This window comes from Scyliorhinus torazame, chromosome 11 (genome assembly GCF_047496885.1).
Source record: "Scyliorhinus torazame isolate Kashiwa2021f chromosome 11, sScyTor2.1, whole genome shotgun sequence".
Classification (NCBI taxonomy): Eukaryota; Metazoa; Chordata; class Chondrichthyes; order Carcharhiniformes; family Scyliorhinidae; genus Scyliorhinus; species Scyliorhinus torazame.
In genome coordinates this window covers 176,941,240-176,964,811 of record NC_092717.1, presented here as the reverse complement: position 1 = coordinate 176,964,811, position 23,572 = coordinate 176,941,240, and the positions used below count along the sequence as shown (strand labels likewise).

Genomic DNA, 23,572 nt, shown 5'->3' with positions numbered 1-23,572 from the left:
TTTAACCCGACGACAATTAGCACGGACAAGCAGGTTAGGGCAGTTTTACAAAGGAACAGGACAGCATTCGCGACCCACAAGCACGACTGTGGCCGGATGACTGGTTCAGTACAAATCACAGGACCTGACCCTAGACCCCAAAAACAGTATGGATTTCCCCAAGAGGCAGAGGGAAAAATCGCAAAAGTAATCTAAAGCTTATTAGAGCAGGGCGTACTTAGATCAGTAGCCTCCACTAATAATGCCCCGATTTGGCCAGTGAGAAAGCCCGATGGATCATGGCGACTGACCATCGATTCCCGGGAACTCAACAAAATCACCCCCGCAGCAGCCCCCACCATAGCCCAAGTCCCGAGACCATGCTCAAGCAGGGACTCAATTCCCGATACTTCACGGTTTTGGATATCAGTAATGGATTCTGGTCCATTCCATTGGCAAAGGCGTGCCAGTACAAATTTGTCTTCACCGTTAAAAATCAACAGTACACGTGGACATGCCTTCCACAAGGATTCCACAACTCCCCCTCCATTTTCCACCGACAGCTGGCAAATGGTTTAGCCAAATTTTCTCACCCCGAATGTCTGGTCCAGTATGTGGACGACCTACTACTGCAGACAGACACCAAGGAAGAGCACATCGAGCTTCGGTCCGAACTCCTGGAACTCTTACATTCAATTGGTTGTAAAGTTAACCCCAAAAAGGCCCAGATCTTGGAAGATAAGGTGATATATTTGGGTACAATTATCACACATGGTAAACGTGAGATCGAGCATAAAAGGATTGACTTGATTGCTAAATTGCCCCTTCCCCAGAACGTTTCAGTCCTCCGGTCGTTTTTAGGACTGGTTGGCTACTGCCGAAACCGCTGACGGTTTCGCCAGCAAGGCAGCACCCCTCTCAGACCTCCTAAAGAAAGGAGCCCCCTGGGAATGGCTTCCGCAGCATACGGATGCTGTGGACTCTTTGAAACAAGCACTCACAGCACTACAAGTTCCAGACCCACTTTCCCCCTATGCGATAGAGGTAGCAAGCACAGACCGCACCCTTTCGGCCGTGCTCCTTCAGGAACGGCACGAACAGTTAAGGCCCGTGGCTTACGCCTCCAGAGTTTTAGATGCTGTGGAGCAGGGATTTTCAGCCTGCGAAAGGCACCTGCTTGCAGTATTCTGGGCAGTACAGTATTTTTCTTACATAACCGGACTGAACCCCATCACAATCCTCACAGAACACCCCCCCCACCCAACCTTTACTGGACGGACGACTCAAGGACGGTACAGTTCGTCAAATAAGAGCAGCTAGATGGACCCTTCTTTTGCAGGGACGGGACATCACTGTTAAAAGGACAAAGACCCACACTTTTTTAGCCGACAATTTACAGTACCCCGGAACCCCCCATGAATGTGAAATTATCTCTCCACACCACAACACAGGCCCCTTTATTGCTAAAACACCCCCCAGAAAGATAGGTAGTTCAACCCAGAGCCCCAAGCACACAGACACGTGCAAACCCATAAGGATATATGTGGATGGATCTTCCACAATATTAGAAGGGAAGCGCATAACAGGATGCGGTATTTATGTAGAGGACGCGCAGGGACGCGCCCGAGAAGAAATAACAATAAAACTTCCAGGACACTTAGGCACGCAGGCAGCAGAACTTGCGGCCATCGCATACATAGTGGAACATCCGGATTCCTTCCCCAGCCCAGCAGACATATACTCGGACAGCCTCTATGTCTGCAACAGCCTTACGGAATTCCTACCCCTGTGGAAAGCAAGAGGATTTGTTTCTGCAGACGGAAAAACCCTCCCTTCAGCCCCATTGCTCCGTCACATTTTAGAGCGAGCACAGAACCGGACTTTTGGAATAGTTAAAGTTCGAAGTCACCATCGTTCCTCCTCCCCTGGAAATGTAAAAGCCGACGCACTGGCTAAAGCAGGTTCCAGGCATGGATATTTTTGGACACCCCCCCGAAAGCGCACCAGAGAATGCAGTTCATGTCTCGCAGACTAATATCGAGGATTTAGTGCAGGCCCAGAAGCAGGACAGCAATCTCAGGGAGATTTTAAAAGGAAACTATCCAGCACCCTACGAGAGATTTAAGAATACACTGACCACATGATGGTGTGGTGTTAAAGGACACCCTTTATGTGGTTCCTGAACAGGACAGGAATCAACTGATTTGTTTGTTCCATGTCGGTCATGGACATCAGGGAATCGATCCCACTACAGCCCACCTCAGGCAGCTCTGCTGGTGGCCGAGTTTAAAAGAAGATGTTACTCACTACGTTGAGAATTGCCTTATCTGTGCCCAGAACAACCCGGACAGATATGCCAAAAAGGCTCCGCTCAGTCACACCCGACCCATTAATGGCCCCTGGACTAACCTCCAGATTGACTATATTGGACCATTGCCCCCTTGCAGGAATGGTTATAAATATGTACTCGTGGTGATAAGACACGTTTACGAAATGGGTGGAAGCATTCCCATCCAGAACAAACACGGCAAAGACCACAGCCAAGATCCTCACCCACCACATCTTTACGAGATGGGGACTCCCCCGCAGCATTGAATCCGACAAAGGTTCCCATTTTACGGGACGTGTCATGAAGAACGTCCTCACGATATTTGGCATTACCCAAAAATTTCACATAGCATACCACCCCCAGTCGAGTGGTATCGTGGAGCGCATGAATCAGACCCTAAAATCCACCCTCAGAAAAATGGTCCAGCAAAACACCACTTGGGACTCAGTCCTCCCTTTTGCGCTGATGTTTTTGCAAAATACGGTTTCCACATCCACAGGTTACACCCCACACACTCTCATGACCGGACGCCCCATGAAAGGCACAGAATTTTTATTAGGTTTAGACTTGACCAGCCCCGAAGTGATGGCCCTCACACACGAGAACACGGTCAAACAATTAGTGGAGAATGTTAAAACGGCTCAGCTAGCAGCCGCAGTGAAATTGGGCACAAGAAAGAAACAGAGCAAGGCCTGTTTCGATAAGACAGTGCATGCGGCTGAGTTCAGTGTAGGACAGCAAGTCATGCTCTCCGTATACAAGCCCAGCACATTCCTGTCACCTAAGTATTCGGGTCCGTACTCCATTGCGGACAAAGTAAGCCCTTCCGTCTACAAAATAAAGTACCCCAATGGAAAGACTGCGTGGTTCCATATCAACCAGATGAAGGCATATGGAACACAGTCTAACCATGCACACCACGTCATGCTCGACGCAGCAGACCACGCCCCGCCCACAGCCAACGTAACCCTACCCTCCCCCAACACGTCCAGCCCAGCCACGGACACAACCTCGACTCCACCCCCGAAATATACACTTCGCCCCGGTACGCCCACAGACAGCAGCAGCAGCGACAGCGACTGTGATTCGGACAATAGCCACAGCACACCACCCTACTATCCCCATGCAACAGGACCCACACCCACCGAATCTGACCACGATTCGAGTGATCTCTTCACGGTCACTTTCCTAAACAAACCCCACCACCGATCACCGACCTACAATGACGACCCCGATTCAGTCCCCACAGTACTAGACACCACCTTTTGGCACCGCGATAATTCGTACAGACTCGTCCGGAAAGACAAGAGCGATCCAAAATCACACCATGCAGCCCTATCAGCCCTGATACACTGGAGAGTTTGGCATCCGGGAGAAGATGACGACTTGGAGTCTGACTCCCAAAACGAGAACCCCTTTGCGACCCTGTTCGCAACCGATAAATGAGGTGTCCAGATGATGTTTTAAAAGAAACCGCTTGGGAGAAAACGGTGTCCTTTCTGATGGAACCTGCAGCATGTTTTATGTTGTTTGTAGTGTTTTGTTAAATGTTGTATGTCAGACCGGAAAAAAAAATTTCCGCGGCCCCACGCCACCACCCCTGACGCCCACTGGCAGTCAGAGAAACTAGTTTGGCCAGACGCTAGTCCAGAGGAACTAGTTTGTCCGCAGAGACTTGTTAAGGTCCCAGAAGCCAGTTCAGCGGAACTCTCCTGTCGACGGAAACACAGACCCCCGTTCGTAACTGCTCTTATGGTTCGAAGGAAGAACCAATACGGCAGCCCCCCACGATGACTACATTTCTTGCCCGTTCTCGTCGGTTGCTCAGGCAGTGGAGAAACGGCATTGGGACCCGCCCTGCCTGGGAACCCCCCTCTGGTCAGCTACGCTCAGGTAGGGCACACACGGCATTGGTCGCCGTCCTACCCGGGGACTCCATCCAAATCGTACCCGTCGCGGCCCATACGCACCTCATTTCGGCAAAGTTTTGTTCAAAAAGTTTTGTTTTGTTTTCAGGTAACCCTTAGGCTGCCAACCTTCTGCTATTTACATCCTCAAACATTTGGATGGTAAACCGCACAGTCTGCGAGACAGCTCGCACTGGTTCATTATTTGTGAGTGTGTCTTGTCCTGAAATTCGGTTTTTGAAAAAAAATGAGGGAGTCACACATAGTGACCAATTATAAAGGGAGTAATTGGAGGACTTCCGGGTGCGGCGATGACCAGCTAAGTCGCACGTTTCGGCACCACCCGTTTTAACGGACATTTGGGCTCTTATCAGGAGCCCCAACGGCAATTTTCGAAGGCTAAACCCAATGTGAGGCGACATAGAAGGGAGTCCCCCCGGATGTGAGTGGATAGAAGAGACAATAGTGGCCAGATTGTGGAGGGTCCTCTGGAGCAGCGGCAAAGAAGGGAAGTGAGAAGCAAGATGGCGGCGGAGGGCGGCCAGTTGGTATGGGGCCTGGAACAGCAGGAGTTCCTCCGGCAATGTGTGGAGGAGCTCAAGAAGGAGGTGCTGCAGGCGATTGAGGGGTTAAAGGTGGCGCAGAAGACCCAAGAGATGGAGCTCTGTGGAGTGAAGGCAAAAGCTGCCGAAAACGAGGACGAGATACAGGGCTTGGTGGTGAAGACGGAGACGCACGAGGCACTGCATAAGAGGTGTATGGAGAGACTAGAAGCCCTGGAAAATAGCTCGAGGAGGAAGAACTTAAGAATCTTGGGTCTTCCCGAAGGGGCAGAGGGAGCAGACGTTGGGGCGTATGTGAGCACGATGCTCCATACCTTAATAGGAGCTGAGGCCCCAACGGGCCCCCTGGAAGTGGAGGGAGTGTACCGAGTCCTCGTGAGAAGACCAAAGGCAGGAGAAATACCTCGAGCAATAGTGGTGAGGTTCCACCGCTACAAGGACAGGGAGATGGTCCTGAGATGGGCGAAAAAGACACGGAGCAGCAGGTGGGAGAACGCGGTGATCCGCGTGTATCAGGATTGGAGTGCGGAGGTGGCGAGAAAGAGGGCGAGTTTCAATCGGGCCAAGGCGGTGCTCCACAAGAGGAAAGTGACATTCGGAATGTTGCAACCGGCAAGACTGTGGGTTACACACCAGGGTAAACACCACTACTTCGAGACAGCAGAGGAGGCGTGGACATTTATTGAAGAGAAGTTGGACTAGATTTGAGAAAGTGTTTGAAATGAAGTAGCGAGGTGGTGGCAAGGGACTGTGAATCAGATGGGGGAAAATTTTCTTTCCCCTCGAAGGGGGGGGACACGAAGAAATGTGGGCGCCGGTGGGGAAGGGGAGGGGGAAGGAGGAAGGAGAGAGCGAGCTGCGCCATCAGGGGCGGGGCCGAGAGGGAAGCGCGGGCTTTGTTCCCGCGCTATGGAAATTGTGGCGGGAAAAGGGGGCGCAGGAAGGAGGGGGCCTCACATAATGGGAGGCTAAGGATAAACGGGGGAAGCCGAGGTCAGCCAGAGTTTGCTGACTTCCGGAAGCAATATGGGGGAGCAACTAAGCTAGAGAGGGATCTAGTGGGGGGGGGTTAACTGGGTTGCTGCTGCTAAGAGGAAGGGGGAGCTGTTACGGGATGGGGTGGTCGGGACGGGAGGGCACCGTCCGAGGGATAAGCGGGTGCGTGGGAACCGGGTGAGGAGCTGGTCTAAAAAAGGGGATGGCTAGTCGACGAGGGAGGGGGGGGGGTAAAGAGCCCCCCAACCCGGTTGGTCACGTGGAACGTGAGAGGGTTGAATGGGCCGATTAAGAGGGCAAGGGTATTTGCGCACCTAAAGAAGCTAAAGGCAGACGTGGTCATGCTTCAGGAGACGCACCTGAAACTGGCAGATCAGGTCAAATTAAGAAAAGGATGGGTGGGACAGGTATTCCACTCGGACTTGGATGCGAAAAATAGAGGGGTGGCAATACCGGTGGGAAAACGGGTATTGTTTGAGGCGAAGACTACAGTGGTGGACAGTGGGGGTAGATACGTGATGGTGAGTGGCAGATTGCAAGGTGAGGCGGTGGTGCTGGTGAACGTATATGCACCGAACTGGGATGATGCGAACTTTATGAAGCGTATGTTGGGGCACATCCCGGACCTGGAGATGGGAAAGTTGGTAATGGGAGGGGACTTCAACACGGTGCTGGACCCAGGGCTGGACCGGTCCAGATCTAGGACCGGGAGGAGGCCGGCAGCGGCCAAGGTGCTTAAGGGCTTTATGGAGCAGGTGGGAGGAGTGGATCCCTGGAGATTTACTAGACCAAGGAGTAAAGAGTTTTCCTTCTTCTCCCATGTCCACAAAGTGTACTCCCGGATAGACTTCTTTGTCCGGGGAAGGGCGCTGATCCCGAAGGTGGCAGGAACAGAGTATTCGGCCATAGCCATTTCAGATCATGCCCCACATTGGGTAAATCTGGAAGTAGGAGAGGAAAAGGAGCAGCGCCCACTCTGGAGATTAGATATGGGACTGTTGGCGGACGAGGGGGTATGTGTAAGGGTGAGGGGATGTATTGAAAGGTACCTAGAGATCAATGATGACGGAGAGGTCCAGGTGGGAGTGGTCTGGGAGGCGCTGAAGGCGGTGGTTAGATGGGAGCTGATCTCCATAAGGGCCCATAAGGGGAAACAAGAGGGTAAAGAAAGGGAGAGATTGTTGAGGGAGATTTTGAGGGTGGATAGGCAATATGCGGAGGCTCCAGATGAAGGGCTATACAGGGAAAGACGGAGATTGCACACGGACTTTGACTTGTTGACCATGGGTAAGGCGGAGGCACAATGGAGGAAGGCACAGGGAGTGCAGTATGAATATGGAGAGAAGGCGAGCCAACTGCTGGCCCAACAACTTAGGAAGAGGGGGGCGGCGAGAGAGATCGGTTAGAGAAGAGGAGGGAAAGGTGGAACGGGGAGCGGAGAGGGTGAACGGGGTGTTTAAGGTATTTTACGAGAGGCTATATAAGGCTCAACCCCCGGAAGGGAAAGAGGGAATGAAGCGTTTCCTAGACCAGCTGGAGTTCCCGAAGGTTGAGGAACAGGAGATGACAGGACTGGGAGCGCAGATTGAGGTGGAGGAGGTGATAAAAGGAATTGGGAACATGCAGGCAGGGAAGGCCCCGGGACGGATGGGTTCCCGGTGGAGTTCTATAGGAAATAAGTGGACCTGCTGGCCCCACTTCTGACGAGAACCTTTAATGAGGCTAGGGAAAGGGGGACACTACCCCCGACGATGTCGGAGGCGACGATATCGCTGATCCTGAAAAGAGACAAAGACCCGCTGCAGTGCGGATCATACAGGCCTATTTCCCTCTTGAACGTAGATGCCAAGCTTTTGGCCAAGGTGATGGCGACGAGGATAGAGGACTGTGTCCCTGGGGTGGTGCATGATGATCAAACGGGGTTTGTTAAAGGGAGGCAATTGAATGCTAACATACGGAGGCTGTTGGGGGTGATGATGATGCCCCCACCGGAGGGGGAGGCGGAGATAGTGGTGGCGATGGATGCAGAGAAAGCATTTGATAGAGTGGAGTGGGACTATCTGTGGGAAGTACTGAGGTGATTTGGATTTGGAGAGGGGTTCATTAGATGGGTTCAGCTCCTGTACAGGGCCCCGGTGGCAAGTGTGATTACAAATAGGCAACGATCTGACCACTTTCGACTATATAGGGGTACAAGACAGGGATGTCCCCTGTCCCCGTTACTGTTTGCGTTGGCAATTGAGCCATTGGCCATAGCGCTGAGGGGCTCTAGGAAGTGGAGGGGGGTACTTAGAGGAGGAGAAGAGCATCGGGTGTCATTATACGCGGATGATTTGTTGTTGTATGTCGCGGACCCAGTGGAGGGGGTGCCTGAGATAATGCAGACACTCAGGGAGTTTGGAGAATTTTCAGGATATAAATTGAATATGGGAAAGAGTGAACTGTTTGTGATGCACCCCGGGGAACAGGGCAGGGGAATAGACGATTTACCGTTGAGGAGGGTAAGAAGAGATTTCCGATATTTAGGGATCCAGGTGGCCAGGAACTGGGGAACCTTGCATAAGCTTAACTTGGCACGACTGGTAGAGCAGATGGAAGAGGACTTTAGGAGGTGGGACATGGCGCCCCTGTCATTGGCGGGCAGGGTGCAGGCGGTTAAAATGGTGGTCCTTCCGAGGTTTCTTTTTGTGTTCCAGTGCCTCCCTGTACTGATTACAAAGGCCTTTTTCAAGAAGGTGGACAAGAGTATTATGAGATTTGTGTGGGCTGGAAAGACCCCAAGAGTAAAGAGGGGGTTCCTGCAGCGCAGTAGGGACAGAGGGGGACTGGCAATGCCGCGTCTAAGTGATTATTATTGGGCCTCCAACGTGTCAATGATATGTAAGTGGATGAGGGAAGGGGAAGGAGCGGCATGGAAAAGACTGGAGATGGCGTCCTGTAGGGGAACTAGCTTAAAAGCACTGGTGACGGCGCCGTTACCGTTCTCCCCGAAAAAATACACCACAAACCCAGTGGTGGTGGCAACTCTGAAAATTTGGGGGCAGTGGAGACGACATAAGGGAGTGACGGGTGCCTCAGTGTGGTCCCCGATAAGGAACAACCATAGGTTCGCCCCGGGAAGGATAGATGGGGGATTTAAATCTTGGCAGCGATCAGGAATTACGAAATTGCAGGACTTGTTCTTAGACGGGACGTTCGCGAGTCTGGGAGCACTGACAGAAAAATATGGGTTGCCACCTGGGAATGCATTTCACTACATGCAAGTGAGGGCATTTGTGAGGCAACAGGTGAGGGAATTTCCACAGCTCCCGGCGCAAGAGATCCAGGACAGAGTGATTTTGGGGGCATGGGTGGGTGATGGTAGGGTGTCAGATATATATAGGGAAATGAGAGACGAGGGGGAGATGATGGAAAAATGGTAGGAGGAGCTGGGGGAAGAGATTGAGGAGGGGCTGTGGGCAGATGCCCTAAGTAGGGTGAACACTTTGTCCTCGTGTGCCAGGCTCAGCCTGATACAATTCAAGGTTCTACACAGGGCGCATATGACGGGAGCAAGGCTGAGTAGTTTTTTTGGAGTGGAAGATAGGTGCGGGAGATGCGCGGGAAGCCCGGCGAACCACACCCACATGTTTTGGTCATGTCCGGTATTCCATGGGTTCTGGGTGGGTGTGGTAAAAGTGATCTCGAAGGTGGTGGGGGTCCGGGTCAAACCAAGCTGGGGATTGGCTATATTTGGGGTTGCAGATGAGCCGGGAGTGCAGGAGGCGAGAGAGGCCGATGTGTTGGCCTTTGCGTCCCTAGTAGCCCGGCGAAGGATTCTACTTATGTGGAAAGAAGCTAAGCCCCCGGGTGTGGAGGCCTGGATCAACGACATGGCAGGGTTTATAAAACTGGAACGGATAAAATATGCATTAAGAGGTTCGGCCCGGGTTCAACGGACGGTGGCAACCGTTCCTCGACTATCTCGCAGAGCGATAAGGGAAAATAGGAAAGGCAGCAGCAGCAGCCCAGGGGGGAGGGCTCATTTGGGTCTTCAGGGGTTTTATGTGTGTGTTTATATATTAGTTATTTTTATTTATATTTGATTTCACAAAGTTACTAATTTAGTTATTATTTCTGTTGTTTCTTATTTTGTTGTTGGCAGTTGCCGTTACTCAGCATATTATTTATTTAAAAAACAATCAATTTTATATATTGTAATATATTATTACAAAGTTGTAAAATGGGAAATTTTTGTTTGATCGAAAAACTTTAATGAAATATATATATTTTAAAATAAAGGGCGTAATATATTATTACAAAGTTGTAAAATGGGAAATTTTTGTTTGATCGAAAAACTTTAATAAAATATATATTTTTTTAAATAAAGGGCGTAATTGGCACTAAAGGACAGATAGGCTATCATACGAGATATTAAACCAAGATAGTCACAGACACTATGCTTGATTCCACAGAACTCCAGAAGCTCCAGGACCGGAGAAGAGAAGAGAAGTGAAAGAAGAAGAACCATGAGGACATCCTCCGCGTTGCTCATCGTTATCATGGACATTTGGTTGCGCGTGAACGCGAACCCCCTGACCTCAACTCCCCCAGCCGTTAATGATTCACTTCCCCACAGTACCCAGAGCCCAGTCACAAGCGACACCACACCATCTTGGTGTGACAGGTTTATAACCTGGTACTCCCTGTCCTACGTGATAGAATCCCTATTGGTATTGGCGATACTCTGCTGCATCGTGCAGACTATTCATCTGAAAAAATGGAGAAGGAGAGCCTACCGCGCTCGCACCCCGGTACATAGAATAAGATCCCCTATTTTTGGATACGACCAGACCCCCGACCCCCGCGATCTATAATAAAGAGCATTCGTTTGCGTTTTGTTATAAATAAAGAAATGTTCATGTGCAATTGTACAATCCTGAGCTTGACTGCCAAGCCAGGAAAATGTGTATAAAACTGCTATGATTTTGTTTGTATGGTTTAGGAAGTTAGTGTGGTGAAATGTTTGAGTGAGTGTAGTTTATTAAGGATAGTTAGAGGTTCCCATTTTCTTGTTTTGTACTGCATGCCCCTGTTTGACATAGCGCCCCTCAGAATTGTTAGGTAAAACTTTTTTGCATAGTTATGGCCAGCGTAGAGGCCATAGACGCCGGGTCAGGGAATGGAAAGCAACGCAGTTATGTGATCCTTCACGCTTCGCGTTAGGATCACAAAGAGGGCGTGTAGCCACCTCAGTTGGCCAACTCCTGATGTAAAATGGAGAACAGCAAAGGCTGCAGGGAAATTCAGCCAACACAGGCAGAAACCAGCAGGTGCTAGTTACTGTGTATTAAACTCTGCAAAAGCCCAGACAGCATCGATACAAGCAGCCATCTGCATAATAATGTAGCAGCCAAATACATACTGATGAGCAATCCCCGGGAACAATCGCAACATTTGGGACAAAGTTAAGCCAGACTCCCCGGCGCCAGCAGGAGCCAACACAAAAGAGGTTAACGAACACCTCAAGACCGCCCATCGATCAGGGAACCGCTCCAGTATTGGAGAAATCAAACCAAGCGATTGGAACAAAGTCCAATCACCTGGAACCAGGTACAGGGTCCGCCCCGAAAGGCGGGAAGCCCCTGGGGACTATAAAGTTAAGCACCCAAGTTCAAATCGTTCTTCTTGACAGGGTCACTCAACAACGCGAACCAACCCTTGAGAGTGAACTGTCCAAGCTGCCGCATCACTGAAGTAAGTCTCAAGTCGACGCTCGCTACGAGATAGGCGCTCCTAGCTACCAGTCCATACCGGCTTTGAATCCCGCAGTTTCAGAATCCGAACGAAAGGCCATTTATTCCCCTGACCTGGTGGGCCAGTCCGAAGCTAAGTATAGGCCTGTTAGTTGTAGAAGTAGCCTAGAAGTAGAATTTATGCATGAGTAGCGATTTACTGTGTATAATAAATGTGCTTGGATTTGAATCTTACTAACTGGTGTGTTGAGTTATTGATCATTACTTGAACTTGAACCTCGTGGCGGTATCATAAAGATACCTGGCGACTCGCGAGCAACGGTTATAAAACAGATCCAATTGAACCAACCAAATGTTAGCAACACATGGATGCTGAAAAGGCCTTTGACCGGGTCGAGTGGGATTATCTGTGGGACGTACCAGGACGGTTCGGTTCGGGGCGGTGTTCATCGACTGGGTTAGGCTATTATACCAAGCCCCGGAGGCGAGTGTAAGGACGAACAGGACGACATCGGACTACTTTAGACTGCACCGTGGTACAAGACAGGGCTGCCCTCTCTCCCCACTGCTGTTTGTGCTGGCCATAGAGCCGCTGGCAATTGCACTGAGAGCTTCGAGGGGCTGGAAAGGGCTGGTCGGGGGGGGGGGGGGGGGAACATATGAGTCTCGTTATACGCAGACGATCTGCTGTTATATGTATCGGACCCAATGGTGGGGATGGACGGTATTATGGCAACCCTGAGGGAATGTGGCCGGTTCTCTGGATACAAACTGAACATGGCCAAGAGTGACTTGTTTGTAATTCAGGCGAGGGGGCAGGAGAATAGGCTGAAGGGGTTGCTGTTCAGGCTAGTGGGGAGAGTTTCCGATATTTGGGGATTTAGGTGGCACAGGACTGGGGCAAATTGCATAAGCTCAACCTGTCCCGACTGGTGGAACGAGTGAGGGAGGAGGTCCGGAGGTGGGATGCGCTCCCGCTGTCATTGGCGGGGAGGTGCAGACTGTTAAGGTGACAATTCTCCCACGGTTCTGGTTTGTTTTTTAGTGTCTCCCCATCTTTATCCCACGGTCCTTCTTTAAGAGGCTGAATAAACTTATTCTGGGATTTGTATGGGCAGGGGATTCCCCGTGGGTGAAGAGGGTGATGCTTAAAAGGAACAGAGGAGAAGGGGGGCTGGCGTTGCCGAACTTCAGCAACTATTACTGGGCGGCCAACATAGCGATGATAAGGAAATGGATGGTGGGTGCGGGGTCGGTTTGGGAGCAGATGGAGGCTGCTTCGTGCAGGGGCACTAGCTTAGCAGCCCTGGTCACGGCTCCTCTGCCGCTTCCGCCGGCACTGTACTCCACCAGCCCGATAGTGGTGGCGGCTCTTCGGATCTGGGGCCAGTGGAGGAGGCATGTAGGGGAGGTAAGAGCATCGGTGTGGACTCCAATCTGCGGCAACCACCGATTTGCCCCAGGGAACATGGACGGGGGGTATCGACTGTGGAGGAGGGCGGGGATTGTGAGGATGGGGAATCTGTTCCTAGAAGGGAGCATTCCGAGCACGAGGGCGCTGGAGGAGAAGTTTGGGCTGGCGAGAGGGAACGACTTTAGATACTTGCACGTGCGGGATTTTGTACGCAGACTGGTGCCGTCCTTCCCACGTCTCCTGCCGAAGAGGAAGCAGGACAGGGTAGTTTCTAGGGGGAGGTGGGAGAGGGTAGAGACTCAGACGTCTACAAGGAACTAATGGGAGCTGAGGATACGCAGACCGAGGACCTGAAGCTTAAGTGGGAAGAGGAGCTCCGGGGGGGGGGGGGGAGAGGAGATGGAGGACGGTATCGGGGCAGAAGCCCTGAGCAGAGTAAACACGACCGCAACATGCGCCAGGCTCAGCCGGATCCAGTTTAAGGTCGTGTACCGGGCCCACATGACGGTGGCCCGGATGAGCAGATTCTTCGGGCTGGAGGACAAGTGTGCTCGATGCGCCGGAGGGCCGGCTAACCATATACACATGTTCTGGTCGTGCCCTAAACTGAGGGGGTATTGGCAGGGATTCACAGATGTCATGTCCTGGGTATTGAAAACTGGGGTGGTAATGAGCCCTGAGATGGCAATCACAGATCATAGAATTTACAGTGCAGAAGGAGGCCATTCGGCCCATCAAGTCTGCACCGGCTCTTGGAAAGAGCACCCTACCCAAGGTCCACACCTCCACCCTATCCCCATAACCCAGTAACCCCACCCAACACTAAGGCCAATTTTTGGACATTAAGGGCAATTTATCATGGCCAATCCACCTAACCCGCACATCTTTGGACTGTGGGAGGAAACCGGAGCACCCGGAGGAAACCCACGCACACACAGGGAGGATGTGCAGACTCCGCACAGACAGTGACCCAAGCCGGAAATGAACCTGGGACCCTGGAGCTGTGAAGCAATTGTGCTATCCACAATGCTACCGTGCTGCCAATCCTTGGGGTTTCGGAGGACCCGGGAGTCCAGGAAGAGAGAGGCCGACGTTCTGGCCTTTGCTTCCCTGGTAGCTCGGCGACGAATACGGTTATCATGGAGGGACTCAAAGCCCCCGAGGGCTGAGGTATGGCTATCGGACATGGCGAGCTTTCTTGGCCTAGAGAAAGTCAAGTTCGCCTTGAGGGATTTGCCATGGGGGGGGGGGGGGGGGGGGGGAGGCTAGGGTAGAGTAGAGTAGGGGGATATTGAGGCAGGTCCGTGCGTGAACAGAGCCGTGGTTTGGATTATGTTTAATTTGTGCCTTGACTTCTTTTTGTTTGTACTGTACAATGTCACTTTTTCTATATGCCTAAAATACCTCAATAAAATTGTTTGTTAAAAAAAAAAAGCTTCTTCAGGGCACCACGGTGGCATAGTGGTTAGCACTGCTGCCTCACGGCGCCTAGGTCCAAAGTTCGATCCCGGCTCTGGGTAACTGTGTGTGTGGAATTTGCACATTCTCACAGTGTATGCATGGGCTTCTCCCCCACAACCCAAAAGACGTGCTGGGTAGGTGGATTGGCCACGCTAAATTGCTCCTTTATTGGAAAAAATGAATTGGGCACTCTAAATTTATTTTAAAAAGCAGCTTCTTCCCCGCTGTTACCAGACTCCTAAATGACCATCTTATGAACTGACCTGATTAATACTACACACCTGTATGCTTCACCCGATGCCGATGTCTATGTATTTACATTGTGTACCTTGTCCCGATAGTGATCCTCGTACAGCGAACTTGATTTTTTTCCAAGCCGAAAAAAACTTGCCATGTCCGACAGCCATACTTCGGCCTTTGGGGGCTTTGAGTCCCTCCAGGCCAACAGTATTCGTCGCCGGGCTACCAGGGAAGCAAAGGCCACAACGTCGGACTCTATCCCCTCCTGGATTCCCGGGTCTTCCGACACCCCAAAAATCGCCACCTCTGGACTCATCACCACCCTTGTTTTCAGTACCCGGGACATGACGTCCGCAAATCCCTGCCAGTACCCCCTGAATTTTGGGCACGCCCAGAACATGTGGACATAGTTCGCTGGTCCTCCCGCACATCTAGCACACTTGTCCTCCAGCCCAAAGAATTTACTCATCTGGGCCACCGTCATGTGGGCCCGGTGAACTCCATTGAACTGAATCAGGCCGAGCCTGGCACATGTTGCGGTTGCATTTACCCTCCTCAGAGCGTCTGCTCATACGCCTCCCTCCAACTCCCCACCAAGCTCCTCCTCCCACTTGAGATTCAGTTCCTCGGTCCCAGTGTCCTCCGCTCCCATAAGCTCCTTATAAATATCCGAGACTCTCCCCTCTCCTACCTCTCCCCTGGAAACTACCCTGTCCTGGATCCCCCTTGGTGGAAGGCGTGGAAAGGACGGGACCTGTCTATGTACGAAATCCCGCACCTGCAAGTACCGAAAGTCATTTCCCCTTGCCAGCTCGAACTTCTCCTCCAGATTCTTCATGCTCGTGAAGCTCCCTTCCAGGAACAAGTCGCCCATCCTTCCCACCCCCGCCCTCCACCACGCTCGAAAGCCGCCGTCCATCTTCCCCGGGACAAATCGGTGGTTGTCGCATATTGGGGACCAGACCGACGCTCCCACTTCCCCTCATGCTTCCTCCATTGGCCCCAAATCCGCAGAGCCGCCACCACTATAGGGCTGGTGGAGTACCAGGCCGGCGGGAGCGGCAGAGGAGCCGTAACCAGGGCTGCCAAGCTGATGCCCCTGCACGAAGCAGCTTCCACCCGCACCCAAACCGACCCCGTACCCACCATCCATTTCCTTATCATGGCTATGTTAGCCGCCCAGTAGTAGTTGCTGAGGTTCGGCAACGCCAGTCCGCCCTCACTATGGTTCCGCTCCAGCATCCCCCTCTTCACCCGCGGGAACATCCCCGCCCAAACAAATCCCAGGATGATTTTACTGATCCATTTAACGAAGGACCACGGAATGAAAATAGGGAGACACTGAACAACAGGAATCTCGGGAGGATCGTCATCTTCACCGTCTGTACTCTCCCTGCTAGTGACAGCGGGAGCGCATCCCATCTCCGAAACTCGCTCCTCATTTGCTCCTCCAGCCTCGACAAGTTCAACTTATGCATCCTGCCCCAGTCCCACGCCACTTGTATCCCTAAATACCTAAAACTTTCCCCAAATCAGGCTAAACCGTAGCTCCCTCAGCCTATTCTCCTGACCCCTCGCCTGCACCACAAACATCTCGTTCTTTGCCATGTTCAACTTTCACCCTGAAAACCGGCCAAATTTCCATAATCCCGTCCATTCCTGCCACTGGATCCAGCACGTACAAAAGCAGGTCATCCGCGTAGAGCGAGACCTTGCGTTCTACCCCCCCCCCCACCATTCCCTTCCATCCCCATGACGCTCACAGAGCAATTGCCAGCGGTTCTATGGCCAACGCAAACAGCAATGTAGGGGGCATCCCGGTCTTGTCCCACGGTATAGGCGAAAATGCTCAGATGTCGTCCTGTTCGTCCTTACACTAGCCTCCGGGGCCTGATATAGCAGTCTAACCCAGTCCACAAAGCCTTCCCCAAACCATCACAGCACCCCCCATAAATAGTCCCACTCCACCCGGTCAAAAGCCTTTTCGGCATCCATTGCCATCACTACCTCCACCTCTCTGCCCTCCGGGGGCACCATAATCACATTGAGTAGCCTTCTTAGGTTGGCTACCAGCTGCCTGCCCTTTACAAACCCCGCTTGGTCCTCCAAAATCACGTCCGGTACACAGTTTTCGATTCTGGACTCCAGGATCTTGGCCAGTAGTTTAGCGTCAACATTAATCAAGGAGATTGGCCTATAGGACCCACAGGCTTCCGGATCTTTATCCCGTTTTAATATCAGCGAGATGGTGGCTTGCGGCATCGTCGGGGGTAGCATCCCATTGTCCCTCGCCTCGTTAAACACTCTAACCAGCACCGGCCCCACTATCCCCGATAACTTTTTGTAGAACTCCACTGAATACCCGTCCGGCCCCGGGGCTTTACCCGACTGCATGGCCTTCAGGCCCGCCATTACTTCTTCAGCCCTAATCGGGGCCTCCAGCCCCTCTGCCATCCCTCTACCCACCTTTGGGAAGGTCAGCCCATCTAAGCGTCTCATCCCTTCCGGCTCCGTGGGGGGTTCCGAGGTATATAGCTTGCTGTAAAAGTCCCTGAATACGCTGTTCAATCCTGCCGGGTCTCCAACCCGGTTCCCTGCCCCGTCCACTACCGTCCCTATTTCCCTGGCCACCTCCCTCTTCCCAAGTTGCTGTGCAAGCATTATGCTGGCTTTCTCCCCATACTCATACACCGCGCCCCTTGCCTTTCTGAGCTGCTCTACGGCCTTCCCAGTGGATAGCGCCCCCAGCTCCGCCTGCAGTCTCCGTCGTTCCCTAAGTAGCTCGGGGACTCCGCATATTCCCTGTCCGTCCGTATCATCTCCTGAACCAGTCTGTCCATCTCCGCCCGGTCTGTATGGGCTCGGATTGAGATCAGTTCCCCTCTCACCACCACCTTCAGTGCCTCCCAGAGCACCGCTGCTGAGACCTGCAGGTAGTTCTGCATGCATTTCCTCACTCTCTCACATACCTCCTCATCTGCCAACAATCCCACCTCTAACCTCCATTGTGGGCGCTGGTAACTTTCTTTGCAGACCTGCAGGTCGACCCAATGTGGAGCATGGTCCGAAATAGTGATCGCCGAGTATTCTGTATCACTCACCCCCTCCAAAAAGTCCCTACTGTTATGGGGGTGGCCTTTTCAGAACCCCAAAATGTATCATGGAGTTCAACCAACCTACCCCTTTAATGTATTTGTTGCTTTTCCTAGTACACGGATTGTTCCCTAGGAGTGGGATTACAATTATGCACACGTGGGTTTTTAAACACAAAACAATGTTTATTCCATGAACTCAACTTAACATCTTAAATAAACATTGGATCTCTTAACACCCCTTACTTCAAAGATAACTCAGAAAATATTGCAACAGTAAATAATTCCTCAAAATGTTCCTTCAAACTGCCAAGAGACTTAACATCTTTAAACAGAATCACATCAGGTTAAAGGCTTTACTATTATGAGTTTAAATCACCCAAATGATCCAGAGATAGTCTTTCATAGCTGGATTTGCTGTGATATCTGCCAACTGCAAAACACAGACACTCCCCAAGCTCTTTTCCTCCAAACTGCAGCTCTCTGGAAACACACAGACACACACAAGCTGCTTTTTCAAAACTGCAGCTCTCTGGAAACACACAGACACACACAAGCTCTTTTTCAAACTGAAACTTCAAAATGGCTGATCTAAAGCCCAGCTCCACCCACTCTCTGACATCACTGTTTTATTAAAGGTACATTGCTTAAACATCCATGTCTTAAAGGTACTCTCACATGACACTACTCATAATAAAGAAGTCAATACGAGAATAAACCTTGTAAACATGTGAATAGAATGAGAACTCCTTCCCTGTCGGCCGACTGATTCTCCAGGGGTTAACCCCCCCCCCCCCATTTGTTCCATGAACCCCCTCAGTTCCCTTGCCATTGCCGGGACCCTGCCCGTTCGGGAGCACGACCAATCCAGGTCGGGATCAAGGACTGTATTAAAGTCCCCACCCATAATCAGCTTGTGCGAATCCAAGTCGGGGATTTTCCCCAGCAGCCTGTTGATGAAATCTACATCATCCCAGTTTGGAGCGTAAACATTCACGAGGACCACCCTCACCCCCTCAAGCTTACCCCGGACCATGAGAAATCTACCACCCCCATCCGCAACTGTGCTGTCCGCCTCAAATTGAACCAGTTTGTTAATCATGATCGCGATACCTCTGGTCTTAGCGTCAAGCCCCAAATGGAAGATCTGGCTAACCCAGCCCTTCCGTAATCTAATCTGGTCCGCCACTCTCAAATGTGTCTCCTGCAGCAACATTACATCCGCCTTCAGAGCCCGTAAGTGCGCGAACACACATGCCCTCTTGACCGGCCCGTTTAACCCTCGAACATTCCAGGTGATCAGCCTGGTTGGAGGGCACCCTGCCCCCCCCCCCATCCCCCTTCTTGGGCCCGCCCACCCCCTGCCCATGTGCCACGCCCCCCCTTGGTCCGCCTCTTGGCAGCTCCCACCCCCGACCTCTTCCCTGTTACCTGGTTCAGTTCCCTCCCTCGTCAGCAGATCATCTTCCTCCCCTCCCCCACCTAGCAACAACCCCCTGTAACCTAACCCCTGCCATATACTGGCTGTATACACACCCCCCACCTTGCTCCCGTTGACTAGCTCAAAGCAGCTAGCCTGGTGACTCTCAACTCCGGCGCCACCATGTCTCCCATCTATTGTCCCCCCGCCCATCAACACCACTTCCCCAGAACAGCCCTGTTCGAGTAATCGCTCTGGGACTGAAACAGAGAGAAAACAAACAAAGAACAAAGCTTGCCCCAACAATAGTGCAATTCAAACTGTGTAATGAGGTGGGCGCTACCACCCACCCCCCTCCCAACATTACCAGAAAAATAGCAAAAAGAACCCGTACAGCCCCCCCAGCACCCAATAACTTAACCTTTAACTATGACTTTGGCTTTAACTTTAAAACTTTCAAGCAGGCAAAAACAAACACAAGAACACCCCAAATTTTAAGTAAAAGAACATGCTGAACAACATCGCTAACACGTAGGGCAATCCACAAACAAATGCAAACATCCCTTGAAACACTCTAACTTGAGTCCATGGGTCCTCAGTTCGGCACCAGTCCATGCCCCTCAGCGAAGTCCATCGCTTCCTCCGGGTCGTCAAAATAATGTTGCTGTTCCCGGTATGTGGCCCAAAGCCGCGCCGGAAAAAGTAGCCCGAACTTGACCTTTTTAAACAGGATCTCTTTAATTTGTCTGTAGGCTGCCCTCCTTCCGGCCACCTCCTGACTCAGATCCTGATAGATGCGCAGGACACTGTTGTTCCATAAGCAGCTCTTCATGTTCTTGGCCCACTGTGGGACCCGCTCCTTGTCCACGAACCTATGGAACCTGACCACCGGCGCCCGGGGGGACCCACCCCCCCTCGCGGCTGCCTCGCCTGCACTCTGTGTGCCCTGTCCAGCTCCAACGGACACGGGAAGAAATCATCCCCCACCAGCTTCTGCAGCATGTCTGCCACATATACCGTGGCATCCACTCCCTCGGCCCCCTCCGGGAGCCCAATGATTCTCAGATTCTGCTGGCGAGACCTATTTTCCAGGTCCTCCAGCCTGACCATCAGCCTTGATTGTTGCTCCTTCAACTTTCTAATTTCCACGCCCGCTATCGTTTGGAAATCCGCCTGCTCCTCCACTGTCTTCTCCAATGCCTGGACCTTCTTATCCTGGGCGTCCAGCCTTTGGTCCAGTCGCTCCACTGCTTTCTGAAGCGGTTCCAAATTATCCCGCTTCAGTGCTGCAAAGCTCTCCTTCATGACCTTCAGCATGTTGTCCAGTGCTTTCTAAATCGTCCGTTCCGTGGTCCGTTCGTCGGCCATCTTTCCTCCCACTTGAACTTCCACACCACCTTTGTTCAGCCCCTTCTTCGCCTGTTTTCGCTCCCTTCTACTCCTTAAGTCCATACAACTCTGTATGGCTCCAGATCTACGGTGCTGTTGTTTCCCCCTCCAGCGCTCAAAGTTCAAAAAAGTCTAAAAGTCTGACCACCAAGAGAGCCACCAAATGCGCGACTTACTCCCTCATAGCCGCCACCCGAAGTCGCCTAGCAAAATACTTTTCACTGTACCTCTGTACACGTGACAATAAACAAATTCAAATCCAACATAATTTCATTTTGGACTTTTATAGCCAGAAAAAAAAAGGAGCTTTCAATCCCTGGAGTGAATTCAAAGCTCAGCCCTACAGCATGTAATGCACCAAGTTAAAATTTTTGCAGTGAGTGAATGCTATTTTGAGGTACATAAAGAACCAGAAATATGCAGGAAAAAAAAAATACCCTCAATACTCAACTTCTCTAAGTTACTAATCTTTCCACAATAAGAAGAACTTGTGGGAAAGCACAAATTGCACCACCTTCTAAACACAAAGCTCTATTCTTGTTTTAATTACTTTGGTGATGAATACTTTTCAAAAAGTGAAATGCATCATATAAAATTACCAGTAAACAGATGTCCAGTGGAAGATAAACTTTTCGTCGCCTACAATGATAAGGTGTTGCACGTAGACATGTCACTATTCCCTGAGCTTTCCCGATATGACTGGCTGCATGATCCGCATGGATATTCTTTACACCTGTGAAAATAGAACCGAGTATTAATAAGAAAAATCAATTGGGACCCAAATTAATAAGTGTCCCAAGAATCGTTCGCTACCAAGATGCAAGCAAGATATAAAAGAGATGGCAAATTATACCTCCCTGTCTCAGCTCACTTGGAGCTGAAACTCTCATTCATGCTTTTGTCACCACCAGATTCAGCTTTGCAAAGCTTTCCTGGCCAGTTTTCCATTCACTATAAATTTCAGCTGATGCAAACTCTGATATGCCTCATCCTGTCCAGTACTACATTCTGCTCATCAATCAACCATGTTCACTTGCCAGGGGTGACTCCAAGTTTCCCAATGCCACAACTTTAAAATGTTAATCTTAGGATTCAAATCCCTTCATGGTCTTGCACCTCCCAAGCAGAGGCGAATTTACAATGCAACACACAGCACTGGGCACAGGGGCAATGGGGTGGGGGGTTACGAAGAGGTGGCTGCGGTGTGGGAGCACCAATCAGAGCCTGGCAGCTCTGAATTTGTTAATAGGCTCGTGTTTGAAAGGCTCATGTTTGAAAGGCATGTTTCAAAAGGAGTGTTCTTACTGGAGGAAAGTGCTGAGACGTGTTGTTGCCACAGTCAAACTGCTGTCTTCCTTTGGCCTCCCTCTCTGAGGACATGATGAGTCATCAATGTCAAATATTTTAGCCTGCCTTGAATATTTCAGTGAATTTGATAAGCTTCTCAAAGAGCATTTGAAAAGTTATCAATATTGTGGCTCAGGGAAGCCCAACTTTTTAATGCACAGAACCTACGATGACTTCATCACTATAATGGCAGAGCGGCCATTCTTCACCAATTAAGTAAAAGACACCAGATGCTTTACTATAATAGTCTTTTTTTCATAAACATTTTATTGAGGTATTTTTGGGCATTGTAACAGCAGCAATATAAACAATGTACATGTAAATATAAACATAGTGCAAATACTACCTCCCTCCCCAACAGGTCCCACCATTAATTAACCCTCTAATCTACACTAACCTAACTCCCCCCCCGCTGACGATTAATTCTCCACGAAGAAGTCGATGAATGGTTGCCACCTCCGGGCGAACCCTAACAGTGACCCTCTCAAGGCAAACTTAATTTTCTCCAAAGAGAGAGAGCTAGCCATGTCCGATAGCCAGGTCTCCGACTTCGGGGGCTTTGAGTCCCTCCATGCTAGTAATATCCGCCTCCGGGATACCAGGGAAGCAAAGGCCAGAATGTCTGCCTCTTTCTCCTCCTGGATTCCCGGATCATGCAACACCCCGAAAATCGCCACCTCTGGACTCAATGCCACCCTTGTTTTTAATACCTTGGACATGACGTCAGCAAACCCCTGCCAAAATCCCCTCAGCTTTGGACATGCCCAGAACATGTGGACATGGTTCGCTGGTCCTCCCGCACATTTTGCGCACCTATCTTCCAACCCAAAGAATCAGCTAATCCGGGCCACTGTCATGTGAGCCCGGTGAACGACCTTGAATTGAATCAGGCTGAGTCTGGCACAAGTTGTGGTCGCGTTGACTCAACTCAACGCGTCCGCCCAAAGGCCCTCCTCTATCTCTCCCCCCAGCTCCTCCTCCCACTTTCGCTTCAGCTCCTCAGTCTGCATCTCCTCTGATCCCATAAGTTCCTTATAAATGTCAGAAACGCTCCCCTCACCTATCCATCGTCTGGAAACTACCCTGTCCTGAATCCCCCTTAGCGGCAGGAGTGGGAAGGTTGGTACCTGTCTACGCAGAAAGTCCCGCACCTGCAGATATCGAAATTTGTTTCCCCCCGCCAATGCAAACTTCTCCTCCAGCGCTCTCATACTCGGAAAGTTCCCCTCTATAAACAAGTCCCCCATCCTCTCAATCCCCGCTCTCCGCCACATTCGGAACCCCCCCGTCCATCTTACCCGGGGCAAACCGGCGATTATCGCAGATTGGGGACCAGACCGATGCTCCCACTGCTCCCACATATCTCCTCCATTGCCCCCAGACTGTCAAGTCCGCCACCACCACGGGGCTGGTGGAGTACCGCGCCGGCGGGAACGGCAGAGGCGCAGTTACCAGCGCCCCCAAACTTGTGTCCTTGCAAGAAGCCGCCTCCATACGCACACATGCCGACCTTCCCCCCCCCAACCAGCCACTTCCTAATCATGGCTATGTTAGCTGCCCAGTAATAATTGCTAAAGTTCGGCAGTGCCATCCCTCCCTCCCCCCCCCGACTCCGCTTCAGCATTACCCTCCTCACTCGCGGGGACTTGCCCCATACAAAGCCCGCTATAATTTTATTGACCGCTTAAAAAAAGACCGCG

At 51.2% G+C, this 23,572-nt stretch overlaps 1 protein-coding gene across 3 annotated transcripts in view; it reads right to left on the bottom strand.

Annotated features, from left to right (window-relative positions):
* Window positions 1–23,572, bottom strand: part of ndufaf6 (NADH:ubiquinone oxidoreductase complex assembly factor 6) — a 95,727-nt gene that overhangs the window by 31,241 nt on the left and 40,914 nt on the right. For all 3 annotated transcript variants that reach the window (XM_072468074.1, XM_072468073.1, XM_072468072.1), the window contains exon 6: window positions 21,125–21,258. In XM_072468074.1, the coding sequence (XP_072324175.1) occupies window positions 21,125–21,258 (134 nt within the window). The remainder of the gene's footprint in view (window positions 1–21,124; window positions 21,259–23,572) is intronic.